Raw genomic sequence first — 14,092 nt, 5'->3', positions numbered from 1 at the left:
TACTTGGATTAAGCCGCTGGGGGAACTTCGTCCTCAATCACCAAGGCTGTGCGGACTGCCCGAATAAGTCCAGGAATATATACCTTGGACTTAGCGTCAGCGTCCTTAGTATGGAGAAGTTCCTGATCGTAAGGATCCAGAATCTCCCCCATCATCAGACGTCCCCTCGTCATCCTCATAAGGAGCCGACAGACGCCACCGGCCGTTTATGTGGCCGCATCACAGACTCCCCTTGCAACACATCCGACAAGTGCTGTACAGAACTCGTCAGGGAGTTAACCCACGCCGGCTCCTGAGAAACCGGGAGCGGGGAAATAGGGAGACTGTGGGGTGCCACTAATTGTCGTGGGAAACCCTGCATGGGTGACGACACCACTGACTGCTGGGACAAACCCATTGGCGTAAACGCGGGCTGCGGAGCTAACTGGCCCACTAGGGTTGTAAGCGCCTGAGCGAAACAAGCCCAGGGCGGCTCCTGTACCGGTGCTGTAACCGTAATAGGCCGCGCCATAGACAAACACTGCCGGCAGAGGCCCTCCGCGCTACCCTCCCCCTCCGCTAACGGTACTTTACACGTAGTACACTGTAGGCGGAGAGGAAAATCACTTTCAGACATGATGGCACCAAGTATGTGACCCCTCTCACCAATTATATATTAAATAGGCGAGAGACCACCCTGGGGACAGGGACAGTAATAAAGCTGACAGTTAGAAGAAAAGTTACAGGCAGCAGCGCTAGCACAGTCACATACAATGCAAAGAAAAATCAATTCCTGCATTAACAGCGCTGATCACTCAACTACGCAGACACAGGGCCTGGTAGGACACAGCGCAGCATACACAGACCTGACCCAAATCGGAGAGGTATGCGGGGGGACCCAGACCACGATGCTTCCGTCCAGCGCTTCCAGCAGCGTTCACCATGCGTTGGAAAGATGGCGCTGAGGAGCAGAGAGGAGGCTGGCCTGGGGGAGGAGCGCTGCTACAGGACCAGTCGGCAGTGTGCAGAGAGGGCTGTATGCAGCGGGGGAGTCGCCGGCTGTGAGACAGGGAAGGCGCGCTCCACTGGCATGCATTTAACCCCCGGGACGCCGCAGTGCTACTGCTCTGCTGCGGTCCACTGTCCCAGGGGGTAGTGGAAGCGCAGGTTCAGTACCTGGCTCCACGCTGCAGCCAGTCCCCAGGGAGCCCCCTACCTGGGGACTCTGGACCATGTAACAGCGGGGACCCACCGCAGGACCCCACTGCTTACTTGCTGTCCCCCTTGAATCCGGCCATGGTCCGGAACATCTGGGGTCACCGCTGTGACTCCAGATGCTCACCAGCATCCCCGGATCGGTACCGGCATTCTGGTATCGGCGGGGGTGTAGGGAAGACAGCATGGACGTCAGGACTGACTGTCCATGCTGTTCATCCAGATGTGCAGCCACAGCTGCATGAAGAAAAAGCTTCAGGGGCTCTTCTAGCCCCCACTCCAACAGGTGCACCCGACTCCGGCCGGGCACCAAACGAAACTGAGGTGCCTTGGCTCGGGGGCGGGGTATAGGAGGGGGACCCTAGTGCATCCTGGGAGGCTGAAAGCTTAACTCTATCGTGCCCGATGACTGACGTCACACCTATTCCCCAAGGTATCTTGTGGATACCCTATGGACCCTGAAGTAGAAATACCATTGTAACCATTCAATATAGATAACGTCAGAGAAAGGATATCTAAATTAGGGCAGGAAGCAGACTCCAGATCTCTTGTATCTATATACTGGATACCCCCTGCCCACCTTAATCTGGTTTGAAACACAGATCTCTTTAGATGATTTTGTTCACACTGGTGTGCCCGATCTGTTTTTACCTACCTGGTACATATATTAGAACAGAAACTTATACACAGTAATGTGCTAGTACAGTATTGAACACAGTAGCTGATTTATCAAAGGGCAAAATGCCCTCTTGCTGGAGAAAGCAGGTGTTTGTAACTTAAAACGCTCTATGGGCCATATTCAATTAGCATCGAAAACGTCCATTTTTTGCTAAAAAAAACAGGCGAAAAACGGAAAACAGACGAAAATGGAGAAAAAAAAACTGGAGAAAATTTTTCTCCATCCCAGACCAGGAGAAAAAAAAATGAAAAAACTATTTTTTACAAAAAATGTGGGGATTTCTTTCAGAATCCTTTGTACACCCCCCCCCCTTAATAATAAATTTTAAGCAAATAAAAATATTGAACATGATAGAAAGCCATTTTATCCAGGAAATAAATTGGGGGTATGTTAAAATGGGTGCTAATATATATGCAATTTTAAAGTTTTTAAAAAAAAACATGCAACCGCATGCGATGTTTGAAACACGCATCCATAACGCCCCCACCCCCCCCCCCCCAAAAAAAAAATCAGACCCATACGTTAAAATCATTTTAAACTTTTTTTTTGCCAAAAAATTGAGAAGTTTTCCACCAAACTACACAACTTACGATTCGGTAATGTGCTGTGTGATAAGTTGAGAATTTATTGGGATCTAGTTGATTTTGCCAATTTTTCAGGTGTTATTTTTGACAATATTCCAATCTTTGTAGTGTGGTATTTTTTTTTTTTAATGTTTTATGTGTATATATATGTATGTGTATATATATATATATATATATATATGTTCTCTATATTTATTGTTTTGGGATACACATTATTATATTTTTTATAAGCAATGGATCTGGGATGCAGTTTGTAGATCTAGGTTTTATATTCCAGATACTGTTATTTGAGTATGTATTTATGTGTATATGTATGTGTGTATATATATATATATATATATATATATGTTATTATTTTTATCATATATTTTTTATTATTTATTTTGTTTGGTTATTTGTTCATGTATTTCTGTAAAGCAATAAAAATGTACTCAATTTACACAACTTACGATTCCCCCCCCCCCCCCCCCCCCTGGAATTTATCATTGGGGGGGGTGTCCAAAGGATTCTGAAAGAAATCTCCACTTTTTTAACCAAAAATATGGATTTTGCATTTTTTTTTTTTTCCTCCTGGCAATAATTATGCCTTTTTTTGGTGAAAAACTTCCATTTTCACCGCTAGTGGAATACGGCCCTATTTTGGAATTATGTACTATTACAATGCAGTGATTTAACAAGAAAGGTTTCAAGTTTTATTGCATTGTGACCACTGAACCGTGGTTAATGTAATTAATCATTTGACAGCCTCTTCACTATTGGCACACAGATATATTATCCATCTTTCTGCTTTTTTGTCTCATTCAGATGCAATGAGACCGTTGACAGGAGTTTCATGCGGATGAAGGAATTGTGTGCTCAGCTGCCCTTTGAAATTTGTTTTTAAATGAGCCCTTTATCAGCCAGCGTTTCACCCAACACATGGGCATCTGCATACAATTGTTGGGCTGCATGAGCAGGAAACCCATAACATTCTTTTACTGATCCCTTATTTCATTTAATGGTGGTGCATTAACTTCCAAAAATTTTAATGGTTATTTTGTGTTTTTTTGCGATTTTTATGGTTCCGCGAGGTGAGAATGGTCACTCTTACACTGTAATGGTATCAGCAGGCAAGGTCATCTTTTAGCCAGGTATAAAACAGATTGGAGAGACAGATCTAATTAGGACATTTGAATGCCCAATGCTATTTATATACCAAAATAGTTACATTCACTGTTCATGCATACCAATACATGTCACCTTACAATTTTTCCTTTAGAAAAATTATCTTCAATATTTACATACCATCTTTCAGAGACTAGGAATCTATGGCAGCAGTTTGACTTTGGCTTCCCATAAGATGGAGCCTGATCATTTTTAGGTCTATATTAGGCCTTATATAGTCATTTAGTAATGTTTTTCTATGCCAGTTATGACAATTGTTTGGCTCATTGTACATTCCTACATTTTTATGCCAGTAACAGCCCACATCAATGTATTCATGGGGAGCAGCTTAACCCCAACCATCCATGTCATTATTTGGTGGGAGAAACGGATTCAAACAGGGCAATTTTTCAACCTTATGGTCGGTACACACTTTGATGACATCAGCATCATCTAGTGTGTACACTCTATATCACTGATATCACCAATTGGACCTGCATGAAGGTCTGATGGATTATAACATCAGCAAGAGCCATGCTGCCGAATGCTGTGACCCGTCCCACGACAGGTCGGCTGGTTATACATCATTAAATGTGTACTCAGCTTTAGGACCATATCCAATTAGCCGGAAAAAGTCCCATCTTGGCAACAAGTGTAGACAGATGCAAACTTTTTCCACTAAAATGCATATAGTGCAATCCTATTGCTAAAGTTTTCACATGTGCAAAATCAGACAAAACCTGGCAAACGGTTTTCACCATCTCACAGATGAAAAAATTCCATTTTTGATTAAAAATGTGGGTATTTGTTTCAGAAGCCCTTGGACACCCTTCCCTTATGACAAATTAGGCAAAAAAAATTTAATTCGCTCAATAATTAAATTTTTGGCCTGAAAAAAGGATTTAAAGTAGTGGGTCAGGTATTTTGGGGGCTCTATGGATGGGGCATGTGTTTTAAACATTGCAGGTTGCTGCACCAGGTGTATTTATAAACCTATTTTTAAAAGTGCACTTTCAGAACATGCGTTAATTTTGGCAAAAAAAAATTCTTCCTTTTTATCATGAGTTCCTATGTCAGTTAGCCTTTTTAAGGGGTACAGACAGATTTTCCCAAAATGTGCTGTACTTTAATGCACAGATTTTCCACAAATGAGTTTGCCTTTGTAGTAGGACAGTGCAAAAAAACCAGGAGCGCGCCTAAACAAGACCTGAAAATATCACACCTAAACGCGTGAATTGTGCAAAAACTACTCTAATGTTTCGTTTTCACAGCTAATTGGATTAGGCCCATAATTTAGGCTTGAAAATCTTATTTGCTACGCCTAATAAAACTACTTAATCAGGGCTCTCAAGTAAGGTTACTAGGAGGAGCTAAAACAATAAAAGCAGCACCTACCTCTCTTTGTAGGTGAATGTTATTCTACAAAAATGACTGTATACTATTCACTTCATCTAGCTTCTACAAAATCAGACCTAAACATGCCAACAGATAACATGCTGTAGAGTTCCACATCTTCTCACACAGCCCCCTATTACTGTGACAGGTCTGAACATACTGCAGGTTGAGGGTAGGGCCATCTGAATTTGAACAGAAAACCCCACAGCCCACTCAGACAAAAAGTACACCTAGCTGTCCTCTGTACTAGTTATACAAGAGAGGAGATGACAGTACAAATCCCTGCCAAAGGTCACACATTAGGGTTCAAAAGTAGAAACGCTTAATTTTAGGCATGAGCAATATAATGTACCATGGTATGTTGCTTGACCTTCTAAATATATATATTTCACTCTTAACATGTTGGACACTGCTATGAGTACTTTTGGGACACATCTTCAGCTTTAAATGGTTCAGAAAAAAGTTTTATGTTGTATTTTTAAAGATAACTAGCAGAATGAAATTTAAATTTCATTTAAAAAAAAAATGCCAGCTTTTTTGCACTGTATTTAAGGTTACTAAGCCTATAAGGTAGAGGGTTCCAAACCACAGCCCTCAAGGCACAATAACCGTCCAGGGTTTAAAGATAGCCATAACTGAGCACAGGTGTCTTAATTAGTACCTCAGTTATTTTGATTTAACCATCTGTTTTCAAGCATGGATATCACTAAGACCTGGACAGTTAGCATGTCTTGAGGACTGAGGTTGGGAAATAGCTACAAGGTGTAATAAGCTATAGGTATAATTGTAGAATATGAATGAGCCCTTCCCAGACTGAATAGCTGCAACACCCACAACCCAGTACAATACTCCATAAGACCAATATGTTAATGAGCACTGTACTTGTCTAATTGTACTGGTAGAACATGTAATATTTACCATTAGCAATGGCTTTTAAAAAAAAACCAAAACACTAATTTCAGCCGGCTGCCAAGAGAAATTCTACATTTTCAGCAAAATAGGTTTATTTCAGTTTCTATGAAGTGAAAGCAGGAGCTGCTGAACAAACAGCACTGTCAACTGGAACAATAAGCGGTCGGCCTTCTCAGTATCATGCTCGTCATGTCCCATGGCCACATACCCCGAGCTGTCTGTTGCCATGGTTCAATTAAAAAATCCAACATCAATGGTCAAAAGGACTGCAGCTTCCATTTTCAGATATTTCAACAGGAGAGTGTACATTACTGTAAAACTTCAGTTACTATACTCAATGGGGATGATTCAAGAAGAAGTAAATTACTTGCAGTCGCGAGTCAGTGCAGCTATATGCTGCACTTACAGTACCTCCTGACTTCCAAGTCTTGGTGCCAGGAACGGCATGGTAACACTTGTTGAAGAAAACTTACACCCTTTGTGGGTAATTGACTCAACCCACATGTATTTTGCAGTTTACACTGACAAGCAGTTTATTACAGGGGTTCCCAACCACAGTCCTCAAGGCACACTAACAGTCCAGGTTTTAAGGATAGCCATACTTTAGCACAGGTCTTAATTAGTACTGCACTTATTTTTGCTTTAACCATCTGTGCTCAAGCATGGATATCACTAAAACCTGGACTGTTAGTGTGCCTTGAGGACCAGGGTTAGGAAACAAGTTTATTTGTACATCACTAGTTTCTATAATCACCATGTGTTATGGGGACATTCTGCACTAAGTTTAACACCATGATTAGAGTACTGGTGCAAATACTTGTTTGATAAGCTGCCAATAGATGCACGCTAAAACTGCACCAACAAATGTATCCATAGTTACTTTGTTCACATGTAGTGCATATATGCTGCTGTCAGTCTACCCCATAACACATGCTTCTACCAACACACCTATCCACCTAAAGCTTGCTCCTCTTAGCGCTTGCTGTTAAGTGTTTAATGAAATAAAGTTACCTGCGCTGTGTACTGCAGCTAGTTTGTTTTAAAGCAGGATGTGAAAAATAACTACAGTTAATGTAACTGCACAAGGTTGACAGACATTTATACACTAATCCAATATGAAACGCTCAAGAAACTGGTAGAATTGCTAAATTTAATACAGTAAAAGCATCAAGTCCCAAAATTGCTCAGTACTGTAATTGTACACGTTCATTTGAAACTTTGTATTTGGTCACTACAATGCCTTCCTTTGCACTGCATTTTGGAGCATAACAAGTTAAGCACTTCGAAAATGTGAACAGACTTAAGTAAACCAACTCCTTAACTTTTATCCCATTTTTGTCTCACTTGTAACTTGTAGTAACTCAGTCTTCACTTATTAGGAACCATAGTTTAAATGGCACTTCCAAAAAATAATAGATTGACAGTTAGCTAAAGAAAGCACATTTCAAGTGAATAGAAAAGGTTTTTAATACTCTTCTCCTTCATCCTCTGCATCAGCACTATCAGCCCCAACCTCCTCATAATCTTTCTCCAAGGCAGCCATGTCCTCACGGGCCTCAGAGAACTCACCCTCCTCCATACCCTCACCCACATACCAGTGCACAAAAGCACGCTTGGCATACATAAGGTCAAACTTGTGGTCCAGTCGAGCCCAGGCCTCTGCAATAGCAGTGGTGTTGCTCAGCATACATACTGCACGCTGCACCTTGGCCAGATCCCCACCTGGAACCACAGTTGGTGGCTGATAGTTAATACCAACCTTGAAACCAGTGGGGCACCAGTCCACAAACTGGATACTACGCTTGGTCTTGATGGTGGCAATAGCTGCATTAACATCTTTGGGCACTACATCACCACGGTACAACAGGCAGCAAGCCATGTATTTACCGTGCCGTGGATCACATTTTACCATCTGATTAGCTGGCTCAAAGCAAGCATTTGTTATGTCAGCTACTGTCAGCTGTTCATGGTAAGCTTTCTCTGCTGAGATAACAGGGGCGTAGGTGGCAAGAGGGAAGTGAATACGAGGATAGGGCACCAAGTTGGTCTGGAACTCAGTCAGATCTACATTCAGTGCTCCATCAAATCTGAGAGAAGCAGTGATAGAGGATACTATCTGACTAATAAGGCGATTCAGGTTAGTGTAGGTGGGGCGCTCAATATCTAGATTTCTACGGCAGATGTCATAGATAGCCTCATTGTCCACCATGAAGGCGCAGTCAGAGTGCTCCAGGGTGGTGTGAGTGGTAAGAATGGAATTGTAAGGCTCAACAACAGCAGTGGACACTTGGGGAGCTGGGTAAATCGCAAATTCGAGCTTTGACTTTTTTCCATAATCAACAGAGAGACGTTCCATCAACAGAGAGGTGAAACCAGAGCCGGTGCCACCACCGAAGCTGTGAAAGACCAGGAAACCCTGAAGACCTGTGCACTGGTCAGCCTGTCGAAAATTACAAAAAAATCAATTACATTCAAGGCATCAACAAAGAGCAATGATATACAAGTGTGCTGTCTGCTTATGAACCTTGCCCCCGCTGAAATAAATACACGTACCAGTTTCCTGATCCTGTCCAAGACTAGGTCAATAATTTCCTTGCCAATTGTGTAGTGACCACGGGCATAGTTGTTGGCAGCATCTTCTTTTCCAGTGATTAGTTGCTCTGGATGGAATAACTGACGGTATGTACCTGTACGCACCTCATCTGCAAAAATATTAATTTAATCAAAACTTTTTGCCATGTGCCAATCAAATCAATGCTAATTCTACACTCAGTTACACCAAAATTAATCACCTACTGTACCATTAACAGTTTATTTCTGGCGCAGGACAAGAGTAGCATGGACAAAAATATACTATTAGCATCTTATCCAAACCTCACTATTACTAGCTAAACTTAATCAGTGGGCAAAGTAGACAACCATATATGTTTAGGAACCATCTAATCATGTTCAGGCTACATGTAACAACTTACCAATGACTGTTGGCTCCAGGTCCACAAACACAGCTCTGGGGACATGTTTGCCAGCTCCAGTCTCGCTGAAGAAAGTGTTGAAGGAATCATCGCCTCCTCCAATGGTCTTGTCACTGGGCATCTGCCCGTCAGGCTGGATGCCATGCTCCAGGCAGTACAGCTCCCAGCAAGCATTGCCAATCTGTACACCAGCTTGACCAACATGTATAGAGATACACTCACGCTGGAAAGAGAAAACACAATGCCTAAGACATTTCCAACCACAATGACTGAATAGAGTCCGAGGTTAAAGGAGAAATATATGTGACTAATTACTAATAAAGATTTCTCAGGTTGGTTATTGATTAAACCTGTATGCCCAAAATGAGCTCAAGCAAGACATTTCATATAGCTGTCAAAATGTATACTTCGTACACTGAACACACATGAGCATGAGACGTGATATAGTGTTCCCACTAGACTGTTTTAGCTGGGTGCCGCGCCTGCCCAATTTCAAAAGGGCAGAATGTGCCCTTCCCTTTTTGGCGGTGCCCCACTAATATAGTCTGCGAGTGTCGCCCCCAACCGCAGGCAGCAGTGTCCCGCAGGTGTGGAAAACTGGTGTAGCGATCACCGCCGGTGAATAGATAACTTGGGGGAAGGCCAGATTGTCCGTAAGTGTCTTTTTGCTCCCTTAGTTCACACAATACTAATACACTTCATAAATATGGATAATGCTAAATAATTTAATCAGAAAACTTGATCATAAAACAAGTGTCTCCAGATAATGTTATTTTGACTCAATACTGGGAACTCTAAAGAGAATAAGTGGAGGGGTTGCCCATAGCAACCAGATTATAGCCATCATTTTGATTGTTCGAATTTGATTGGTTGATATGGGCAACACTTCCACTTGTTCTCCATCTGATAAATCTCCCCCTAAAGCAGGGATGGGTAATTACTTCAACTGGGGGACCAATCAGAAGGTTTTGCCACTGTTGACAGCCTGACCTGTATGGTTGCATTCCTCCGCCTATGTGTATAACATCTATTCTCCAACATACAAATGCAGGTCACTTATAAAATATTGCTTAGCCTAATTTAATGGCATCAGAGTTTAGATCACAGTTCTATCCCTCAGTCTACCAGTTCTCTTTTCCAACTCCTACTTTACTTACACATCCCGCCTGTCTCCCCTGTCCGGCTTAGATCTCTGCTCTCCTTGCAGCTCGAACATGACCATTATGAATCACCCTATGAACTCTCTGCAGGGCTTGCTTTTCAGGCTTGGATCCACCTCAAAGTCTCAGGACAGGGGTTGCAGAATAAATTGGGTGGGACCCAGTTACCAAGAAAGCCTTATTTAGCCCAACCCTCCTGCCATAAAGGCTCTGCTGAAGTGAAAAGCATTTAAAATGTATGGACACCATCAGTGTAACAGAATTTATTGTGATTGCCAGGGAGGTCTGACACCAGAGAATACAGAAGGGGGGGGGGGGACGCAAATGTATGTGAGCTCATCACAAATAATTCACAAAGTTGACAAGCTTCGCAGCCAATCACAACAAAGCAACTCAGGCAACAGTAACCACACTAGAGCATGACAAAGCAAGAAAGAACGGGAATACTAAACTTAAATCCTAGATATCTTGCAGTCTGAGAAACTTTGTAACGATATTCAATGCTGTATGTCTGAATATCTCTTAAAAACAGACCAAATAAGCCAAAACAACCACAAATTGTACAAAGACCATTATAAATAATAACATCAGCGTGACTACTTTATGAAACCACCAATGGATAACGGAGCTTAAAAACTTGTCACTCACAGCTATAAAACAGACAAACAGCAGGTGAATAAAGCAGAACAGCAGCTAACTTGTTATAAAGTATTCCAGCATCAAAGTAGTGTCTTCATAACTTACCTACCCCATTTACAGCATCAAATACAAAGCTCTGCTGATTAATGTTCTGCCCCAGTGTGCCCCTGGCAGTCCAAAGCTGGTCAGTCCCCATTGTTCTATGCAGCAGATGCTTAATATGCTTCACATACTAATTTGTGATCTACTCTATAAACCGGCTAAAACCAGCAATTTCTTCTGACTCACTGAGGAATGCCAGACTGGCAGCAACAGGATTAACCACAATACAGTTATAATAAAAGCACCATGAGGGTTCCAAGTGGTTCTGAAGGGGCTCATTCTCAATGCTTGGTTACTCCCCAACACAGATGGGATAACCGTGAACATAATCTGCAGGTACCAAATGAATGTCAAAAGAGATCAGACTGCTAATGGGACTTGTCCAGTCCGCTTAATCAACATTAAAATAACTTACGGGTGCCGACTCTCAAGGAATATGATACGAGTTCAGACTTCTAAGGCCTCAAATTCACCACCAGTAAGTTTATTTCCAAGCAGGAAGTGTTTCCAAATATAAAACCAGGTTTTCACTATGGTATACATACCAAGCACTACACAATAAAACAATTCTGCCATCTCATAAATTGCTTAATACAGCTACAATTTTAAAGTGCCATTTTTGGAGTAAGCACAGCATATATTAACACATCTTGCAAGCAGGACCCCCTTGCCTTGTATCGATATAGGAACATGCTAACTACATTAATAATTAATAAATACAAGCATTATAACGCGGATGTACACTCCTAGTCCAATTTATGAATAGAAAATAGAAAATAAGTATGCTGACATTGTATGTACTTTAATTGGACAACAGGTTTACATATTAGATTAAACGCATTGGGGCATTCTGCTAAGAATATAATCACCCTCAATGGAACTGGCAGGTTATCTGCATTATACATGCTCCAGAAGTGCAGCAGGAAACCATGCACTTTGTCAGCAGATCACATGGCGAGTACCAGGAAGCGATGATCTCATCGCCCAGGCAGAGATGCTGAGCAGCATCTCTGTACTAGCCCATGCCTCCATCAGCCCGATACCATCTACACCCAATATACTGGCCCCAGCATGTACAGCCCTGGTGCAGAACACCACGTGTATTTGCCCTATTATGTGCAGACACGACTACATGTGTGACAGCCATGACCCGCAGTGCAGACACCAGCACCATCACACCGCTAGAGGGGCCGCTATACACAGCCTCATGCGCTTCCTTCTCCTCCGCATACACTGGTCGGCCAGCAGTGTGGGGCGCCATGAGGCAGAGCACTGCGTCAGAGCCGTGATGGGGAGGGCGGGGCTGCGGTGGCGGGGGAGGGGTGGGGATGGGCTCGGTGCGCTGCTTCCTAGCGTCACCGCCGCCCCGGCACATTAATCCTCTCCTCCTCCCCTACGTGTAATACACCCTACACACTGTACCGGGTAACACGGGGGCGTTGTGCTGTACTCTCCATATCCCCGAGATGTCGGCACTAGCCCGCCGCTCACACCCGTTACTCCCATGCGCCTCACCGTAACACTGCCCGTGCGGCGACCTGTGCGGCACACGCCGGCGGCCCGGTTACACAGACGGCGGGACAATATCCGCTCTTTCCGTGCATGTGACGCAGGGACGAGCAGCCTGTGGCACTCTGCTGTCGTTGAACCACAGATCCCTACGAGCCACGCTTACTGTACATTATGTAGCAGCACACGTTACTCACCATGACTGCTCGGCTTAAAAGTTCCACACAAAAGAGAAAGGGAAATAAGGTCGAAGGAAGTCTGGCTTCTCACCGGTCGACAGCAAGGAGTCTCGGTAAGAACTGCCCTGGAATGCGCGCCGGGCGCGGCCTTTTAACAACTTCGTCCTTGTGACGACACGTGGGCGGGGACTGCGGGAGGGGGCGGGTGAGCAGTCGCGGCGCCAGCGGCGATTGGCTCTTTCGAATTTTCGAAAGACAACGTAGGAGGCTGCCGGGCGGAAGTGGGGGTTGCTGCGGTAGTGAGCGCGCGCGGATTGGCGGTATCACGTGATCCCAGCTCCATGCCTGGGCTGCTGCTGGCTGGGTGGTGTGTGTTCGGGACTGGGGACGGGAGGGAGGCTTATTATTATTATCAGTGTTACACAGCCTGCACAGGTCTGGCCTTCTTCTAACTCCTAACATGGTAATGACCTGATATCCCGTGTTGCCCTCCGAGTCACCCAGGGCTGGCTCGTTATGCTGTATCGCCTGCAGGTTACTGCTGTGTCACTTCCCAAAGAGATCAGCACATCACAGGCTGGTATGACTGCAGCTCATCATGACGCAGCAGCCTTTCTATTGTAACAGTAAAGCAATTGAAGAAGTGGCGGCTCAGAGCATGTATTGCAGAGCTCCAGATAAAACGGGTGTCCTGCAAGCTGCCCATAGCTGTGCAGGTGAGCTCTAGCGTGCTTCCATGGCGCCCCTGGTCACCGGTGTGCTAGGGTGAGGCTTAGATTGCTGGTGTTGGATGTGCGGAGGTTACCCACTGCTGGCATTAGATAAAGTGACACTACCTTCCAAATGTGATGCGCAGTGGTACCGGGTGTGATGAAAGGATTGTTCACCCTGCAAAACCCATCTGAAACATCACCCCTGATATAAAGTATTTGGCGGGATGGGGGTACTACATAAGCCCCTGGCTGATGTGTTGGCCAACATATATATATATATATATATAAACCTACCAATCGTTCGTGCAAATCTATTTGCCAGCAGAGCTACATGAATATGCCTGCCCATTGGTGATGTAATATTCAATAGCTTCAACTGCAGACATGTCAGCAGCCATACAGAAATTCTGATGAAACGATAGATTGTGCTGCAGGGCCCATCAGATGTGTCCGTGAACGACCTCATTCACAGACATATTGGGTGTACACACCTGCCAATGCACCTCAGATATATTGTCCATTGAATCGGTGCTATATCTGTCAGTGTGTACCCAGCTTTAGATACATGGCTACATTGGAAAAAAATAATAATTTCTGTACAGTGGAACGCGCTAGGTTTCATAAGAATGTGAGCTAATTATAAACCTTATACATATATCTCATTAGGCATATGTATTAGAATAAGCAGATTTTTATTCCACTGGTTAAAAAACACAATCATGGACATAAATAGAGTTAAGGTGGCCATACACAGGACGATTTCTAAACACGATTTTGGAAGCTTCTACAGGTTGGACAGACCAATCGTTTGCAAATAGTTGTATTTTGAGTCTTCGGCGTCCCCGCCGATGTCTAGTTCGATCACAGATCAGATGGTTTTGCAGAGAGATCTCAACTGATCGTTTTCGATG

At 43.7% G+C, this 14,092-nt stretch overlaps 1 protein-coding gene across 1 annotated transcript; it reads right to left on the bottom strand.

Moving 5' to 3' along the window:
• Positions 1–7,039: 7,039 nt before the first annotated feature.
• Positions 7,040–12,610, bottom strand: LOC148543310 (tubulin alpha chain). The gene is made up of 4 exons (XM_088448837.1): positions 12,487–12,610; positions 8,880–9,102; positions 8,461–8,609; positions 7,040–8,347 (listed from the first exon to the last, which is right to left on the bottom strand). The coding sequence occupies exons 1-4, from the start codon at positions 12,487–12,489 to the stop codon at positions 7,373–7,375; spliced, it is 1,350 nt and encodes a 449-aa protein (XP_088304963.1). The 5' UTR covers positions 12,490–12,610; the 3' UTR covers positions 7,040–7,372.
• Between the last annotated feature and the right edge of the window lie 1,482 nt (positions 12,611–14,092).

The sequence above is a fragment of the Taudactylus pleione genome, unplaced genomic scaffold, assembly GCF_031769625.1.
Source record: "Taudactylus pleione unplaced genomic scaffold, aTauple2 ptg000005l, whole genome shotgun sequence".
In the NCBI taxonomy this organism is placed as follows: domain Eukaryota; kingdom Metazoa; phylum Chordata; class Amphibia; order Anura; family Myobatrachidae; genus Taudactylus; species Taudactylus pleione.
The sequence above is the reverse complement of the archived record's forward strand: the minus strand, read 5'-3'. Positions and strand labels throughout refer to the sequence as shown.

Excerpts from the sequence above, each read along its gene's own strand:
- LOC148543310 (XM_088448837.1), bottom strand. Across the intron at positions 8,610-8,879 it reads CCTGGAGCCAACAGTCATTG|ATGAGGTGCGTACAGGTACA; the intron begins GTAAGTTGTTAC and ends ATATTTTTGCAG. Across the intron at positions 8,348-8,460 it reads TGGACAGGATCAGGAAACTG|GCTGACCAGTGCACAGGTCT; the intron begins GTACGTGTATTT and ends AATTTTCGACAG.